This window comes from Lethenteron reissneri, chromosome 60, assembly GCF_015708825.2.
Source record: "Lethenteron reissneri isolate LAM-NWPU_2019-01 chromosome 60, ASM1570882v1, whole genome shotgun sequence".
Lineage (NCBI taxonomy): Eukaryota > Metazoa > Chordata > Hyperoartia > Petromyzontiformes > Petromyzontidae > Lethenteron > Lethenteron reissneri.
The window spans coordinates 2,808,606-2,827,276 of NC_083838.1; the positions used below are offsets into that span (position 1 = coordinate 2,808,606).

The window sequence follows — 18,671 nt, forward strand, 5'->3', positions numbered from 1 at the left end:
TACATGACCCAGCCAACATATAAACATACACACATACGTACATACACGCAGCACCCCCCCCCTCTCCCCCACCACACGACAAAAACCTGGCAGGGCATTCTTGAAAATAAGTTTTGAGACTCAGCAACGCTTTCCTGGGTAAACCAGCATCAATAACAAACGCACATTTTTAATTTCAGGCGTGCGCCTGTAATTAGATAGAGCCCACTCTGAATGCGATTTTGTCCATCCATCCATTCTCACGTGCGCGGCTGTCTGTCTGCCCCCTGGTGCGGTGATGCGGCAGACATCTGGAGCCTGGGCGTGATCTTGTACATGCTGGTGTGCGGACACCCGCCCTTCCAGGAGGCCAACGACAGCGAGACGCTCACCATGATCATGGACTGCAAGTACACGGTGCCTGCGCACGTGAGCCGGGAGTGCACCGAGTGAGTGGCAAAGCCATCGGGCGCCCACACGCACGCACATGCACGCTCGCACGCACGCACAAACGTCCTCGCTCGCACGCACATGCGTTACCGTCGTGCCTGCATTTTGTCCCGTTAACGATCCCCGCATAAAAAGAATCACGGTCAAGAACCGGTGAAAACCCGTTTTCTGCATGCGTAGAAAAGTTCCGCGAATACAACTTGTGCTATGAAGAAGGGGTGTTGCCCGGAACGTTGCCTATTTTGTACATTGACTAACCGCTTGACAGCAAGTGGAACATCACGGTGGTGAGATGTTAACTGCCTCGCCTGGTATGCAGGAAGTCGCGGGTTTGATCACTGACCCTGACGTCACCTGCATATTTGGAGTTTACGTGTCTCTCTCTCCCTGTGGTCGCGTGGGGGTTTCTCCGGGTCCTCCCGTTTCCCCCCCCCCCCCCCCACACACATTTAGAAATCAGCGTGTGCTCAGAGTATTTTGGTTGCTATAAATGTCCATGCGATAAGCCGCTTCGTTGAGCTGTGCATGTATGTAGAACTTCTTTCGCACCGTTCGTCGCCAACCGTACTAATCGGAGGTGTGGGGGAAGGACAACAAACTCAACACAAAAAAAAACTGTTTTAAAGAAATGTTTTTTTAAATTTAGATTTCAAAGTGCATAGCTCCCCAGTGGCGCCCTTAATTTCCACTGGGATCGGTCACCAGTTTGTGACTTTGGGATCTGGTAACCGATTTTAAAACGGTTACTGGTTAACAACCCCTACGAGATGACGGCAGATCGCCCATGTAGCCATAACAGACTTTTGGGGCAAGTGCTGTTAGCGATAGCGAGTAGCACCTATGAATACCGGCACAGCACACGAGGGAGAGGGTGGCCAGCACCACACCTGGCCACCTTTGTCGCCCCAGTGGCGATAGATTTACACACAGCACCAGGTACTCATTTGAGGCTGAGTCGACGTAGGGAAGGCCCAGGACCGGTTCGGATAATCGTCACTTGGTGTTTGCCGCCAGGTTGGGAGCACAGCGCGCTAACCGCTACACCACCACGCCCCACACCTCGCACACAAACAGACACACACACACACGTGCTCGTAAAGAGACTGTTGGGGCAAGTGCTGATAGTGAGTAAATTAATCCGCTATCTCACCCCTGTCTGACCCCCATCTGTCCCATGTCTCTCTCGGGTCTGTGCCCCCCACGTGTGCCCCCCACGTGTGCCCCCCACGTGTGCCCCACCACGTGTGCCCCCCCCCCCCCCACGTGTGCGCCCCATCCGTGCCCAGGCTGATTGGGCAGATGTTGCAGCGCGAGCCGCGGCAGCGCGCCACGCTGGAGGAGATCGGTGCCCACCCGTGGCTTGGGGGCACGGACCCGGCACTGGCCACGCCAGCGCCCCTCACGTCGCACCGCAGCCTGTCGGAGCGCGAGCACAGCAGCATCGTGCAGGGCATGGTGCTGGGCAGCATCGCCGACCGGGACACCATCGTCGAGTGAGCGGCGTCACCGTGCCCACACCATACCCGCGCCATGCAGCACCGCACCCACACGCCACACCATACCCGCGCCACACCAAACTTGCGCCACCCAGCACCGCACCTACACGCCACACCAAACTAGCGCCACTCAGCACCGCACCCACACGCCACACCATACCCGCGCCACGCAGTACCGCAGCCACACGCCACAGCAAACTTGCGCCAGGCAGCACTGCACACACGCGGCGCGGACACACGCCGCACGGCACCCAAACTGCACCGCACTAACATGCCGCACCGGCACACGGCGTTGGAGGCCGTAAGGGCAGTCGTGCCGTGTGTGCGCGTGTGTGGCTGAGCAGGGCGTTGGAGGCCGACCGCTATAACCACATCACGGCCACCTACTACCTCCTGGCGGAGCGCCTCCTGCGCGAGAAGCAGGAGGGGGGGACGCAGGGGGCACCCAGATCGGGGGGCCCCGGCAGCAGCAAGACGCAGTTCAGGTAACGGGCACTCACGGCCTCGACCACCGTAATCACCGCCAGCACCACCACCACCACTACCACCACCACGATCGTCACTACCATTGCAACTGCCATGACCAACAAAACCGTCACCACCACCATCGGTACCACTGTGACCATCAAATCCATCACGGCGTGAATTTGCCGAGATCATTACATGGCTTCACCCCCAAAACTAACGACGAGTCGCGATTGTACGCGTGCACGTTGAACTTCTTCCGCACCGCGCTAACCGGAGGTGCGGTGGAAGGACAACAAACCAGACGCGTTGAGAAACGTGTATTCAATCTAGTCGTGACGACGACGACGATAACACGACGTGTCCACACGCCGTTCCTCCGCCGCAGGCAGTCATGGCCGACCAAGCTGGACAAGGTGGAGGACGTCGAGGACCTCCCGTCCATGCGGGCCGTCCCGCCGCTCCCCATGCCTCGCGCCGGCTCCACCAAGTGCAAGGGCCCCGGCCACAAGGGGCCCGAGGGCCGGAGGGGCGAGCCGCGGATGCCCGAGAAACCGGCGCGGGAGAGCAAACCCCCGCTGTCCTCCCTGGGGGAGGAGGACGAGGAGGCGGCGCGGGAGGAGCGGGCGGCCGCGGGCGCCGCGCAGGTCGTGTTCCGGCAGAAGGCCTCACTCACCAGCCGGCTCACGGCCCGCAAGAGCGCGCCGGTGCTCAACCAGATCTTCGAGGAGGAGGGCGAGTCGGAGGACGACGACAGGGACGGCGCGCCGGAGCCCCCCGAAAAGGCCGCAGCGGCGGCGGCGGCGGCGCCGTCCCCATCGGAGGCCCCCCCGCACCGCCCGCGCAAGCAGCGCCCTCCGAGCCAGGGCCGCGGCTCGAGCTGCAGCAGCTCGGAGACGAGCGACGAGGACTCGGAGAGCTGGCGGCGGCGGCGGCGTGACGACAGCGGCGACGCGGGGCTGGCGCGGACGCACGGGGACCGTCGCGACGACCGTCCCCCGCCCGGCGGTGGAGGCGGCGAGGGTGGCGGCCTGCAGCCCTCCGCGCCCGGGCCGGGCGGCCCGACGGAGCGGGACCCCGCGGGCGCCGGCTCGTCGCGGGGCGGCGCCGCCGCGCGGCCGGGGGGGGGCGGCGGTGGCGGCACCACGAGGAGGGGCGCGCCAGGCGACGGCGTGGCTCCGGCGCCCCTTGACGACGAGGGGCCGACAGCGGGCGGCCCCTCGGACGGGGCCGAAGGGAAGGGCGGGCGCGTGCGCGGGGCGAGCCCCGTGCCCCGGGGCCTCTCGTGCGCGAACCTGCCGCGGGGGGCCGCCCCCCTCGACGTGCCGCTGCGCGCGGGGGAGGCCCACGGCGGCCGGGCCCCGGGGCCCGTCAAAGTGAGCGAGCTGCTCGACAGCTTCCGCCTGCTCAACCTGTGCCTGTCGGGCCCGCTCGCGCAGAGCCGGCGGCCCTTGGCCCCACGGCCCGAGGGCGCGTCGGGCCTCGTGGCCAAGGCCGTGGAGCTGCTGACGTGGGTGCGGGGCCTGCAGCACGGCGCGGCGGGGCCCGCGGGGGCTGCGGGCGGCTCCTGCAGCCTCCTGTCGGGCCTGGACCTGGCGGGGAGCCCGCGCAGCCTGGCCCTCGCCACGCCCGTGCTGTGCGAGGCCGCGTGCCCCCAGGGCCTGCCCTGCCCGTCCGATGCGCAGTGCGCTTACAGCTCGGGCGCTGTCCCCTACTGCCATGTCATATAGCGGCGCCAGTGGTGCCGCTATCGCAACCAGATATCGCCACCTTCATCATCACCATCATCACGGCCGTCAATAACAGCGCAGACATCACCGTCACCCCCGATACTGCCACCACTGTCATCCCCACCCCCATTATCAGCAATAACAACTCACCGTCACATACACACACACACACACACCTCACTACACCCAACAGCACACACACATGCAGAAAGTCAGCAATCGGCAAAAAGACAAAGATTCCCCGTAATGACGACGCAGGCTGTTGGGGCAAGTGCTGTTAGTGGGTACCTACAAAGGCCAACATGGGACTCGAGGGGGTGAGTGCCCAGCCTTTGTCTCCCCAGTGGCGATGCTTACACACCGCACCAGGTACTAATTTTAAGGCTGAGTCGACCCAGGGGAGGCCCAGGCCCAGCACCGTTTGAAATATTCACCACTGTTTATTGATCATGAGCGGGAATCGAACGTGGGTCGCCAGGTCCGTAGGTTCAGTGCAGCGCTTGACCAGTACACCACCACACCCAATAACACCACCATCACCGCGACCAACACAGGCATCTAAACCAACCACAACCACTACCACCCACCAAAACAAAGATCCCCTCATGTAGCCTTAACAGACTGTTGGGGCAAGTGCTGTTAGCGAGTAGCAACCTCTGAATGCCGGCGCAGCACACAATGGGGTGGATTGCCAACACCACGCCCGGCCGCCTTTGTCTCCCCCAGTGGCGATGTTTTACACATCACACCAGATATTCGTTTGAAGGCTGAGTCGACCTAGGCGAGGCCCAGGACTAGTTCAGATGATCGTCACCGGTGTTGCTGGCAGTGAGCGCGAATCGAACTCGGGGTCGCCGGGTTCGCGGCGCAGCGCGCCAACCGCTGCACCACTGCTCCCCACCCACTGCCGCCACCGTCGACGTGAGTTCCGGGCGGTGACCTCGTTAGCAGGACACGTCCAGAGCACGGTGACCCTTGCCGCCAGCCCCTCCGAGTGCAGGTAAAGAGGTCCCCGGGGGTGGTCTGACCGAAGGTGGCACACTCCCAGCTGTGACCCGTTCCGAACGGGGGGTGGGGTGGGGGGCACGCTGCGGCGTTGCACGCTTGGCGACCTTCTGCAGTTCTTTAAGAAGCTGCCAGCACGTGGGGTGGAACGTCGGGCATCGGTGCCACCTGGGTAGACGCTGGTAGTGGGTGGGCGCTGGTAGTGAGTGGGTAGTGGGGTGGATAGCGGTGTGCGGTTGTATTCGCCTCTGGCCGTACGCACGCCGGCGATTCATCAGATTGTTCAGTTCGCGTTGCGTTCAAGCCGTCGTGGTGCCTCCATACTCGCCAAACTTTCGTTCTTCAAATCCCACTTTGGTTCTTCAAATCCCACGTCGCCGTGGCAAGAGCAGTCTCTCTGTAAATAAACAATCACTGTTCACTTTTCCACCGGGCATTGCGACCACCGTCACCGGGCAGGACGTGCCCCCCCACGAGCGCTAATATTTACACGCGGAAAATACGTGCCCTCCCATTCGCATCCGCAGCGTGCACGTGAACGTGTGCACGTGAACGCGTGCACGTGAACGCGTCCACGTGAACGCGTGCACGTGAACGCGTGCACGTGAACGCGTCCACGTGAACGCGTGCACGTGAACGCGTGCACGTGAACGCGTGCACGTGAACGCGTCCACGTGAACGCGTGCACGTGAACGCGTGCACGTGAACGCGTGCACGTGAACGCGTCCACGTGAACGCGTGCACGTGAACGCGTGCACGTGAACGCGTCCACGTGAACGCGTCCACGTGAACGCGTGAACGCATGGAGAGGGGACGAGTGTTAATCGGAGAGAGGTTATTCTCATCTCGCTTTACATTTACCGAGCGCCTCTGCTCAAGGCGCTCAAGACGATTAAAAAGAAAAAACCCGCCATCGTTAAAGAATAATTTCTGGTGGCATGGGCGGTGCAAGCATTGCGGAATGAGTGGCAGCGATAGACGGGTACTTGGGGAGGGCGGGGGTCACGAAATGGCTGTCGGGGAGGGACGGGAAGGAGTGGAGGGGCGAGGGGAGGGAGGAGGGAGAGACTGGCCAATGGGGATGTGGAGGTGAGGCTTCAAGAGGGATTACGATATTCCATCGTTATTCGCGAGGTGATACTTTCCAGAGGTGCTCGTGAAAAGCAAGTTTCGCGCGTGACGTTATTGGCCCACGGCAATTTTACCTGAAATAAATACATACGTAAGCTATTGAATAGATGAAAATGATCACAACACAAAGGAGTATAAATTGGTTCCAATAAACATAACGTAAATACAAATGATGATTAAAGTAAAAAATAATATTTGATAAATGCTGCATATCATCACTTTCTCTCATCACATCCTCTCTCATCACTTTATCTCGTTACTTCTCTCTCGCTCGCTCGAGATGCGGTCGCGTAGTAGACTTCCAGATGCGATCAGCGGATAGCCAAAATGTCAGCGGGGTCGCCTGCGATGACTTCGTGGATAACGAGGGAATACAGCGGAGCTGGATTTCTGGCCGGACAATCGGTGGCAGCTGTCGCGGATACCCGACTGGAACGCACGGCACTGCGTACGTTGAAATTATTTCGCACCGTACGTAGCCAACCGTGCTAATCGGAGGTGCGGAACGGGAGAACAAACTCGACAAAACAACAAGCAAATTTCGATTTAAAGCTTTCGTGACTGCAGGGATTCATCTTCTGGGTTCTTTCGGTAAAGTCACGTAGAATGGAAATAATAAAATAATAAAAATAAAACATAATAAAATAATTCTCACGACGTTTCGGCCACAATGCAAGCAGCCGTCCTCAGGTGAAGAACAGGTCTGTCGGGGAGACAGAGTCTGAATGACACACTCCAGGCATTTCACAAGTAGTACTAATCGCATATCTGCATTTCCCATAAATATGTTAAATTCCTCTTGATATGCAAATTATTTTGTCAAGGCGCCCTTCCCCCCTCCATCCCAGCTTAAATAGTCGCTCCAAGCCTGGAGTGTGTCATTGGGTTTTCCTCCGGGGTTCCCTGGTTTCCTCCCATAGCTATGAGAGAAAAAAAAATAACGATGTAACTGGTATTGGCCAAACCATCCCAATGCTGAAAGAAAAAAAATACTGATAACATTACTCATTTGCGATTACACACGGCAGCATCAGCAGCAGCAGCATCATCGCCACCCATCCCTACCGCAAAAACATGGCAGGGCCCTCGCGAAAGGGGGAGACTCGCTGAGGCTATCCAGGGGCAAACGAGCATGATTAGGAGAGTAATACCAATAACAACAGGGGGGGTTTGGGGGACAAACGCCAGCGTTCCCCGCGGTATGTTTTACTTGACGTGCCGATGTGGGCCAACGTTGGACGCGTCAACTTCCACGCGCGCGTTCACACTCTGCAAGTGCACTATTTCATCAACTCGTGCCCGTCCTCCTCGTGCTCCGCCACCCTGGTGTGTGGCGGGCACAGCAATAAAGTCACTGACGGTGAGAAGCGCTCGCTCGTACGCGATCCCACCTCTTCAGACGACGCGTGTGTCCGTCGTGCGTCATCGGTGGGGCACGGGACCCGGGTAATGCCAGCGACGTTTACACGTGTGTTTACCGCCCTCTCCCCTCCCCCCCAAAGTGCGTGTGTGTGAGTGTGTGAGCGGGGAGCGAGCATCTATGAAGGCCGGCATAGGTGCTCGCGAACAGCACTTGCCCCAACAGTCTGTTCGGGCTATACGGGGGATCTTTGTCTTTGCGCGTGGAGCGGTGGTGCAGCGGTTAGCGCTATGCCGCGCTACGAACCTGGCGACCCGAGTTCAATTCCCGCTCACGGCCAACACCGGTGACGACTATCTGAACCGGTCCCGGGGCATCCCCTAGGTCGACTCGGCCTCAAATGAGTACCTGCTGCGGTGTGCAAACATCGCCACTGGGGAGAAAAAGGCAGCCGGTTGTGGAGCTGGCCACCCCCACCCCCTCGTGTGCCGTGCCGGCCTTCATAGGTGCTACTCGCTAACACCACTTGCCCCAACAGTCTGTTAAGGCTATACGGGGTGGAGGGGGATCTTTGTCTTTGTGTAAAAAAAAACTATTTTTTAAATTTCTTCGTAATTGCACTCAGCTGTGACGACGGCGTGTGAGCTGTGGACCCTCCTCACCCCCGCCGTGTGCAGTGTCGGGGGTGGGGGGGGTGAGCTGTGGGGGGGCTCCGCTGGGCGTCACCCCGCCGTGTCCAGCAGCGAGCCGCTCAGCACCACGGACACCGGAGCCGTGCTCCCTCAAACCCCCCCCCCCCCCGCGCCGTCTGTGCGCTCCAGCGCCGCAAGACGACCGCGTCGGGGTTGACCGTCGTGCGACAGTCCTCGCCGATGGAACGACATGGTCGATGGGTGGGTTGATCGGTGGGGGGCGTTGAGCGGAAGGTGACAATTTCTGGTGAATTCAACCTCGGACCCGTGGCACCCCCGCGCGTCGCCGAACGACGGACGGGACGTGAACCACGCGCACCCCTACCCCATTCCCCCCCACCGGCTCTTCGCTCGCCCTGTGTGGAGCTGACCGGGGCGACGTCCTGAAAAGCCCCCCCCCCCCCGCTCCACCCGGCGCAGATCGTCTCCGGCGACTTTGCTGCCTCGCGGAGAGACGCGAGGCACAGGCGAGGGAGCCTGGTGATGCCCCCGTGCGTCGCACCGTTAAGATATTGCGGTGGGTGGGTAGGGAGGGAGGGGGGCGATCCACCACGGGATGGATTTTCCGCGTCTCTTGGGATCTGTCGATGGCGAGAAATGTTTAGCGCCGGGGGGGGGGGGGAGTGGTGGGAGAGCCAGCCGGTCTAACGACCACCAGCTCGAAAAGTCACTGGCCGTTTTGGTTTGCCGCAAATTTCTCTCGACCCTTTGAGTCGACGGTCACTCGACGACAAAGTGGCCGTGCACACATTCAGCGAGTCGCGGTGGCGAGATGTTAACTACCTCGCCTGGTATGCAGGAGGTCGTGGATTCGATCTCGATCCTGACGCCTGCTGCTGTGTATTCGGAGTTTGCGGTGTCTCTCTCTCTCTCTCCCCCCGTAGTTGCGTGGATTTTTCTTCGGGGTCTTCCGTTTGTTCCCTCCAAATTTAGAATCGACATCACGCGTTCAAAGTATTTGGCTGCTAAGATGAAAAGCCACTTTCGTTGAGCTCTCATTCGTGATAACCAGGTGGCTTCTGAAAATGAGCCATCTAGCTCCGTGGGCCTTACCCGGTAAAAAAAAATAAAGTTACTTTTAGTTAAGTAATAAAATAAAAAGTTTAGTTTTAGTTATTTTCAGCTAGTGGTGAGACGCTGCGAGGCGAACGCCCCCCCCCCCCCATCTCTGCTGCGCCCCCCCCCCACCCCTCCTGGTTGACGCAGAGCGGCACTCGCAAGCGAGCCGAGTCCGACCTGGCCGCACGGTAATCGGGACCCGCGGCCCCGATTCGGGTGACACGCGTGTCTAATCGAACCTGACCCGTTTCCGTTTGTGAATCCCTCCAATCCCGCAGAAAACAAAAAAAAACGGACGAGAGCGACCGTTTAGATGTTTTCGTACCACCGCCCAAATTAAAGTTAAACTCCAATTGTCGCCATCGTCGGGCGCTTCTTACATGCCGCTTGTAGATATGTACATTTTTTCCCACGTGCGTGATGGCCGTTTTCTACGTAAAAACAACAACAACAACAACACCTGCCCGTGCATTTTTCGATGCCAAGCCGCCGATTTGTGCCCACCACCCCCCGCCCCGACCCCTCTGTGCATCCAGGAGGCATTGGGGAGGTCACACCGAGGGCAGCACACCCGGGCCACGTGTGCGGAACGCAACGAATTCGCAGGGCGAGGAAAATGCCCGGTAGACTCTATGGGACACGGGGAATGTCCATAGACTAGAATGGCAAAGGTTATGCCAAAAGACTATGCCGCCAATAGAATGTCCATATATTATAATGGAAAATAAAACTCCCATATAGACTATCAAGGCAAACGGAATGGCCATCGGTTGCAATGGGGAACGGGATGCCCTGTTGAAATTCCCCAAATGAGAACCGCTGAGGTTGTCGCCTGAACTCCGCGTGCCAGGGCTTGCCTCGTTCATCTCCACAGGGTCAGTGGGCTGCTTCGCTTCTGTGTCCACTCTGCACAACATCATGACCCCCCCCTCCCACTACCGCCAGAACACATTCCTGCGGAGGGAGCTGGTAGGAACGTTGGGTTGCTCGGTCAATGGCCAGGGTCAACGGCGGCGTGGTGTATTCCGCAAATATGCCCGACTGTGAGGGCGGGTACAAGCCGGCGTGAGTAGGTTAAACGTTGAGTTTTATAAGGGCACCACGGGGTGACCAGCCCCTCCTCACCCCATCCAGCCCCACCCTCCCCACCCAGCCCCTACCCACCCTCCCCTCTCCACCCAGCCCCACCCCTCCTATTTTTGGATGCACGACGGACGGACGAATGGACACAATAATCCCCTGTGGGCTGGTGTAACCAGGAGGTTCCTACCAGTATTATTTAAAGTGAACCCCACCCCTCCTTTCCCTTCTCTGCCGCCCTTGCCTGTGTTTGCTTCAATCAATGAGCAGCAATGCAGGTGTGCGCGCGCGTGTGATGAATTAGAAGAGCACTTACTATTGCCAATTTTGTCAACGAAATGTTTGAACTGTTAAATCGTATGGGGGGGCATCTTCCACAGTGCTGTGTTATTACGCCGTGCTTTTTTACATGGGACTTAATGTGCAAATATAATGATAGCGGAGTAGGGCACTTTCGGAGGGGCCAGACGTAGTCGATTGGATATTTAACATGTGCCGTACTTCACGTGTCTTCATTGATGGGTCGTATCGGTTTCGGATCGTGTGGAATAGCGTGCAACTGCAGCGCTACACAGCGCAGTAGCTCAATGTCATAAATATTTCAATGGAAATCCTTGTAATGGTGATGCCGATTAAACAACAACAGTAACAATCATCTTCGTACGGATAGGGGAATGTATGTGAATTCGCCAGTGTCGAAAGTGACAATCTTAATTTTTTTATATTCGCCTATTGAACCTAGATCCACGGTGGTGAGATGTTAACTCCATCGCCTGGTGTACAGGAGGTCGTGGGTTCGATCCCGACCCTGATGCCTGCTGCTGTATATTTAGAGTTTGCGTCTCTCTCTCTCTCTCTCATCATCATCACGGTGGCTAGGAGATGTTAACTCCATCACCTGGTGTGCAGGAAGTTGTGGGTTCGATCCTGACTCTGATGCCTGCTGCTGTATATTTGGAGTTTGCGTCTCTCTCTCACACCATGGTCGCCTGGATTATTCTCCGGGTCGTCCGATTTTCCCCTCCACATTTAAAATCAATGTGCGTTTCAGGTATTTTGGCTGCTATAAATTTCCACTTGATGATAAGCCACTTTCGTTGACCTATCATTTGTGGCCAGGTCACGTCTGCAAAAAGGAGCCTCGTCGTTCAATGGTCCTTACGTGGTAAAATAAGAATAGTTAATAGTTTATAGAGGCCACCGAGGGGGGTTCTATGCTGTCCTGTAGCTGTGCGTGGTGGTGCGTGTGTCATATACGGAACGTGTGGAGTCAAATCGAAGCGCCCTTGAACTGCTGCATCTCACCCTGCACTCTGCCAAAAGCGAAGATTCGCGGTTGATTTTTGCGTGTGTGTGTGTTGAGGCCGCGTAATAACCTGATCAAACATTCGACGTTCAGATCCCTCCACCACCCGACGCAGCCAAACTAATGAATTTGTATCGGAGAAGAATAGCCACTGTCCAATTCGATTCCCGTTATACAAGTGGGGTTTTTTGTTTCTTTTTAAGGCCACTGTTTTTGGCTAATCTTAGTTTTTTTCGTTTCTCCGTTTTTGTTAATTGCTAAACGTGGTTGTGAGAATTGTCCATCAGCTCACCGCTGGGCGATGCTGCAGTGAATCGTAATAATAGGCGCATTGTTAAACGCCCCCCTCCCCTCCGGGTGCCGGTTCAATTTGTTTGACCGCGTCGTGTGGTGGAGGGCAGGGGGGAATACGTCGCGGCAAGGCTCTGGCGAGATCAGTTTCGTCAGTGGAAATAACCCAAAAATTAACCGTGAGTCTTAAGTGGCGGGCGCGAGAACCGGCGTGGTAAGTTTTGCCAAAACTATATATTTACAGGGTGCTTTAAAAATGTGTTTAACACTTCTGAGAATTTAACAACAACACCACCGCGAGAAATGTGTTGCCTCCAGGGCTCTGGAGACCACCTGGAGAAGATCCCAGGCACGCGTTGACAACGATGGCGAACAAGTGGGAGACTAATTGACCTTTTAAAGCTATTAACATTACATTTGTTATCATGTTACCGTGTATTAACTGTTCTTCGTCCATTAAAAACGATAGTTCTATGGAAGCGTTAACATTTTTTTAAAGCACCCTTAATTTTAATTTCCGGTCGATATCAGCCGACAATGCGAGTACCTGGGCAATTTATTTATTTTGTTATCTTTTACGACCGAGTCAGACACGACGCCACGCACCGCCGGTCATGCTGTGCTCACTGACGCGACTCTGCGAACCCCTTCAAACGAATTAGAACATCGTTAGGAATTGAAGGCGCAGTGGAATGAAAGAAATCGGGAAAGTCTTCGCTGAGATTTGTCCACGCGTCAAACTTTAGTTATTATACACTTAGTTTTTTCGGTATAGTCACGTAGGTAAAAAATGACATTAAAATTAATAAAAATAAAATAATTAAAAATCACGACGTTTCGGAGGCAACACGTGATTTATTATTATTTTATTTTTATTAATTTTAGTTCATTTTTTACCTACGTGACTTTACCGAAAAAACCAAGAGTATGAATCCTTGCAGTCACGAAAGCTTCAAATTTAGAATTTAGTTATTATTTCCCCCCTCTCTACAATCCCCATAGGGGGAATAGGAAAACGTAAATCCACGCTGGGGGCGTTGCGGCAGCCTCCAATTTACTCGAAATGTGCGGCGCGAGGCGACTGCCTCCTGATGTGTTGGGGTGCTTTTGGGAACCTCGCTGACTCCAGACAAAAAAAACCCCACAAAAAATGGGCATTGTATCCCGGCTGTCAGCTGCCTGCGTTATTTTCGAAACCAAAAACAAAACAAAACCCAAACCACTCGTGCTGTCCCCCGTGGCTTTTCGTGAATGTTCCCCGGCAGTGAAGACAACGCGACGCGTCTCCCGTTGACTCTACCCCCCCCCCCCCCGTGTGCCCCCTGTGTCAGCTACCGCATTGCGTTTGGCCGCACCGTGGAGTCGGCTTCGTGGATTAATGTTTCGGCCGCACGCTAATTGACTGTGGCAGCGGCTCAGCGAGAAAGGGCCTGTGGGGGGGGGGGGGTTGTTGATTCCGCCCCCCCCCCCGCTCCTGGCCCTGCTTGGCCCCGAGCCAGATTCGGACGTCTTCCTGTGAGGGGCAGCAATGAATCACGTGTTGGGTTCTAGCATGGCTCAGCAAAAAACTGCTAGTCGAAAACCACCCGTACTGTGCTGGCCCTGAGCTGGCTCGGCTCGGATGTGCCAGTGCGAAAAAAAATTAGGCGTGCTAGAGCACAGCTGGGATGTTGCAGTGTGGCAATTGACTGATGACTCCTCAACAGAGAGAGTCCACTGACGCTACCGATTGTTCGAGCCCAGGGGTCGGCAACCTGCGGCTCCGAATCAGCTTGCGACTGTCTTTGAGGACTGCTTCGTGACACGTGATTCATTAAAGAATCGACCGTCTCGTATTCACCAACGGTGAACGATTGACATTTTTTATATATATAGAATTTGAAAGAAAAAAAAAAATCTCTCATTATTTTGGTTGCCTGACTCCTAATCTAGCCCCCCCCACCCAACCCCCCCCCCTGCCGTGGCTTTCAAGGGCAAAGAACAACAGCGCGATGTTTCCAATAGCACCGGCGCTTTGCAATATCGGGCACACAACACAATTGTGTCGACGCGATTGCCCTACCGCATGATCACCGTGTAGGTGTCCGCGACGATGCTGCTCCGTGTGGCTGCTCCCGACGCGTTTTCAGGTCGTGCCGAGCGTTGTTTGGCACGATGTCCGATGTTTCGCTGGGGGGGTGGGAGCCTTGTTCAGGAACTGAACTTAGACGTGTCGGGTGGAGGAGGGGGGGGGGGCAGAAAACGCACCGGAGAGAGAGATACAAATAAATCGTCACCACGTTGTTGTGGCGAAAACAGGCAGCGTCTTCTAACCGTGCACACGGCAGCGGGTGCGTTTGGTTTCACCGCGGGTTGAATAGCGCGTGAGTAAAGCCGCGGTGATTTATCCCAGACCGGGGGGGGGGGGGGGGTCGGCAGCGAGAATAACCAGAAAAGGGAAAAAAAAACACCCCCCCCCCTCCTCCCAAGAAAAAATAAAATCAATATTTCAAGAGCCATCTCGTGTGAATACGAGGGGGGTCCTGAATAAATAACGGTCCTGAAACAGTCCTCAAGGAGCCGCATGCGATTCCTGAGCCGCAGGGTTGCCGAACTTCTACCCCCCCCCCCCCGCCTGGTCCCAGAGACAATCTTGGACTCGCGAGTTCATGGTGCGAGCAGGGGTAGAGGGAGCGGGAAGGAAGCGCAATGCCAGCATCATTGCCGAAACATTGTCACTGCGCGGCTCCGGGGTTGGGGTTGGTGGGCTGGGTGGTGGGGTGGGTGGGGTGGTGATTGATTGATTGCTTCTGTCTTGAGACACGGACCGAGATCGATCGATCGATCGTTCCACGAAGACCGCAGCAGCAGTGGTATCAGCAGCAATCTCGCGAGTTTCTTTCAATGAAGTTTCGCCGGTAAACATCGCGTTGAATTGCCATGACCGGCAGAGTACCTGAATGGACTTCAACAGACTGTTAGGGCAAGTGCTGTTAGCGAGCAGCATCGATGAAGGCCGGCACACGAGGGTGTGGGTGGACGGTACGACGCCCGGCCGCCTTTGTCTCCCCAGTGCTGCTGTTTTATACCCCGCACCAGGTACAATACTCATGTATGACGGAATCGACCCAGAGAGGGGCAGAACCGGTTCAGGTAATCGTCACCGGTGTTGGTTCGTCGCGCGGTGCGCTAACCACTCCACGACCGCTCCCCCCACATAACCGGTAACCGTATGAGAAAAAAAATCACTCCGAGGAGAAACCGGTTTAAACCTTTATGGGCTTCAGGCCCATAGAGGTTTAAACCGGTATCATTCTGACGTGGTGGGCGCCGGCGGTTGCGCGTTCGCCGCACGGTGCAGACGTCCGCGATTCGAGATCGGCAATCCGCCCCGGCTGCCACCGCGGTGTGAGCCTTGGGCGTGATGCACGGCGCAAGCCGCCTCCACGGTGGACGTTAAAGACCCCCTGGACGTCACTCGGCAAGAGTAGGCCATTGCGTTGGCGCGGAAGTCACGGTCCAAACTTTCCAGGTTTGAAAAACAAAAAATCAACGCCCTCCCTCCCCCGCCCCCACCCCCCCAAATGACTCAATTGGGATTCTGCACAGGAGCAGGCCACGTGCTGAGTCACGTAGTTGGTGTCCTTCGAATGGTTGAGATGAGAGGTGATTGTAAGGCGCTGTGACTTGCTAAGGCATGCGAGTGGTCTATCGATGCAATGATTATTATTCTTATTATCAAGAAATGCAGTGTGTGATATTTTGACCCGTGTGGGCCACCGCGTCGGTGTGATGTGTTGTGCCACTCATCAGCCGCATTCACTTCCTTGTGAGCGTTTAAAGAATCCGATTTTCCGTCCAATCGTCCCAATCGCGCGAATGTCGGGCGGAACCGGATTTCTGATATCGCGACTCGATGCCATCACGACGCGCGGTGCGCAATTCGCCGGCTCGCGTGCGAGATCATCATCCCCGAGCGCGTTCGAGCCCAGAGTGGGGGGTGGTGGTGGTGGGGGGCTTATCGTCCAACGACAACAGCTTTCGTGATCGTTTGCCCAGCTCTCGAAGTCAGGAACGCGGCGATCATTCACCAGTTGAACGCCAAAAGCGGAACGCGTGTCACCTGCCCCGGCACCGCGTGGATAAAGTTTTGCCCTCCCCCCCCCTTCGTTTCTCAGTCGAACGAAACGCGATCACGATTTTGTTGTTGTGCGCGCACGCTCTAGAGACGTTTCTGTACGTGCGGCAAAAAAACACCCCGTTAACCGTTCTATTTCATGCGGTTATACCGGAAACGGTATGGACCATCCTAGCATGTTTACCACTCTATGGAGTAAAAAATATATATATTTGCAATTTCTTATCTTGCTAAGACAATGTTTGCCGTCTCCACAGAGCGAACGTCGGTATCGGCGCCGACGATCCGGCATGGAAATTCAACCCCCCCCCCCTCACCCTCCCCGTGGCCAGTGCCAACAACAACAATAACAACAACAATAACAACAACAATAACTCAACATCAAGGGTGATCGTCACACGCAAGGTGTCCAAAAAATATATATATTTGGGTAACCCGCGGCAGTCTTGGTAACTTTTTTTTTGTAGTTTAGAATAACGCCGTGGTTTGCTATAGGTGGACGGTGCAATATACATGTGTACGGTGTGTGTCGTGAAACCTATAATATACCTGTGCTGTGTACCCCGAGTGAGGATGGATGTGGTGTGATTGCATTTTAACTGTGGTCTGACGGGTCCCCTCCACTGCGAGGGTGAAGTGTAACCAGATTATACTCTAACTTGTAACTTTTGTCAAAAACAGAAAAAAAAACGTAACATGTGGCTGTACCCAATGGACCAAAATAAAATAAATCCCCTTTATCACGTGTTCTCTGGCGCGTGCTTTGATGGTCGGCTACGTGCGGTGCGAAAGAAGTTCAACGTCCGCTACGGTGTCTGGCCGTTAAGTTGATGGTCGTCTGCCCACTGCCTTCGGTACCTTGTGCCGTCCACTGAGATTAGTCGGGGGGGGGGGAGGTAGCGGTGAACATATTCTTAGGTTTTTCGGTAAAGTCACGTAGGTAAAACTAATAAAAGTAAAATAAAATAAAAATCACTCCATTATATAAACGGAGTGGTAGCTCCTGCAATCTCTCATTTACTTGATACAGCTGTCGTGGCTGTGACGGTTCCACCTGAAGACGGAAGCTTGTGTTGCCTCCGAAACGTCGTGATTTTTAAATCCTTTATATTAAGTTCGCGTGCTTGCTTGCTTGCTTAGGACCGTGCAAATCTTTCGGTAGATTTTTAACCCACTTCCCGTGATCCAATCGAGCTGACATTTTCCACACAGACTCGTTGTGCCAGACAATTATTGTTCGTGAAAAAAAAATTCCCCAAATTTTACACTTTTTAGGCAAAATTTTTGTATTTTACATATATTCAAATAGAACGCATTCATGGCTTGGGCTGAACGTCAGAGTGTAAGAGCCCAGAGCGTAACCCCTCCACAGGCCGTGGCGGAGTAGCGCAGTTGGTAGCGCCCTCGCTTCCCATGCCAAAGGTCGCGGGATCGATCCCCGCGTCCTCCACAGGCGAATAGATTTTTAAATCCTTTATATTAAGTTCGCTGCCACGCATATAAAGGATTTATAGTGAAAAACTTTGTTTTTACGGGTTATACTTATTATTTTATTTACCTACGTGACTTTACCGAAAAACCTAAGAATATGAATCCTTGCAGTCACGAAAGCTTCAAATCTAGAAGTGGTGAACATCTTGGCATGAGACCTCTGCGAGGCTTTGCCGAGTGATACAGAGTCGTGAGTAGAGAAATAATTCGTGGCTACCAAATAGATGTCAGAGCAGAGACCACCAAATCGATATATTCTGTTTACGATTATTGATTCCTACACTTGCTGCTACCCGCGAAAGCATCCCTGAGTCTCGGGACTCTTTTTGAGGAGGGTCCTGCCAAGTTTTCGGCAGTAAGGGGGGAGGCAGCGATGACTGTTCGGTAGATTCCAATGTAATTATAATAGTGTTGAACTATAAACTAATTGACATGTTCTGTTTACGTGACAAACCTTTGATTTAAAGCTTTCGTGATTGCAGGGATTCATATTCTTGGTTCTTTCGGTAAAGTCACGTAGAAGGGAAAACATCTAAAATAATAAAATGATAAAACAATAAAATTCTCACGACGTTTCGACTGCAACACAAGCAATCATCATCAGGTGTGAAATCCACAGCAATAATTTTTATTACTATTTTATTTTTTCCCTTCTACGTGACTTTACCGAAAGAACCACGAATATGTGACAAACCTTGCCAATTGGTTTTGTAGGGTGGTGGCGGGTTTAACGACACATTTAAACTTACGCGATCTAATAAAAAAAACTATTACGGACAAATTTGGTTGCGAAATCTTACGCGTTAATCCAAATATACAACAGGCGTCAGGGTTGGGATCGAATCCACGACTTCCTGCAAGACAGGCGAGTTAGTTAATATCTCGCCACCGCCGCATTCACTCATTGCCAATGCGTACTCCTATCCTGGTCACGTGAGTTCCAAAAAAAAAAACCCAACTTGCACACCTGTCAACCCATACGGTTTACCCCGCATTCTTGTGCAGGGAAATTGAGTTTT

General features: G+C 54.8%; 1 protein-coding gene across 6 annotated transcripts in view; it reads left to right on the plus strand.

Annotated features, from left to right (window-relative positions):
- The window catches only part of LOC133357895 (SNF-related serine/threonine-protein kinase-like), a 54,644-nt gene extending 37,743 nt beyond the window's left edge, over nt 1–16,901 (plus strand). For all 6 annotated transcript variants that reach the window (XM_061576061.1, XM_061576060.1, XM_061576064.1 and 3 more), the window contains 4 exons: nt 287–428; nt 1,716–1,922; nt 2,270–2,410; nt 2,779–16,901. In XM_061576061.1, coding sequence (XP_061432045.1) covers nt 287–428; nt 1,716–1,922; nt 2,270–2,410; nt 2,779–4,120 — 1,832 coding nt within the window. In that variant the 3' untranslated portion in view covers nt 4,121–16,901. The remainder of the gene's footprint in view (nt 1–286; nt 429–1,715; nt 1,923–2,269; nt 2,411–2,778) is intronic.
- Nucleotides 16,902–18,671: the final 1,770 nt, after the last annotated feature.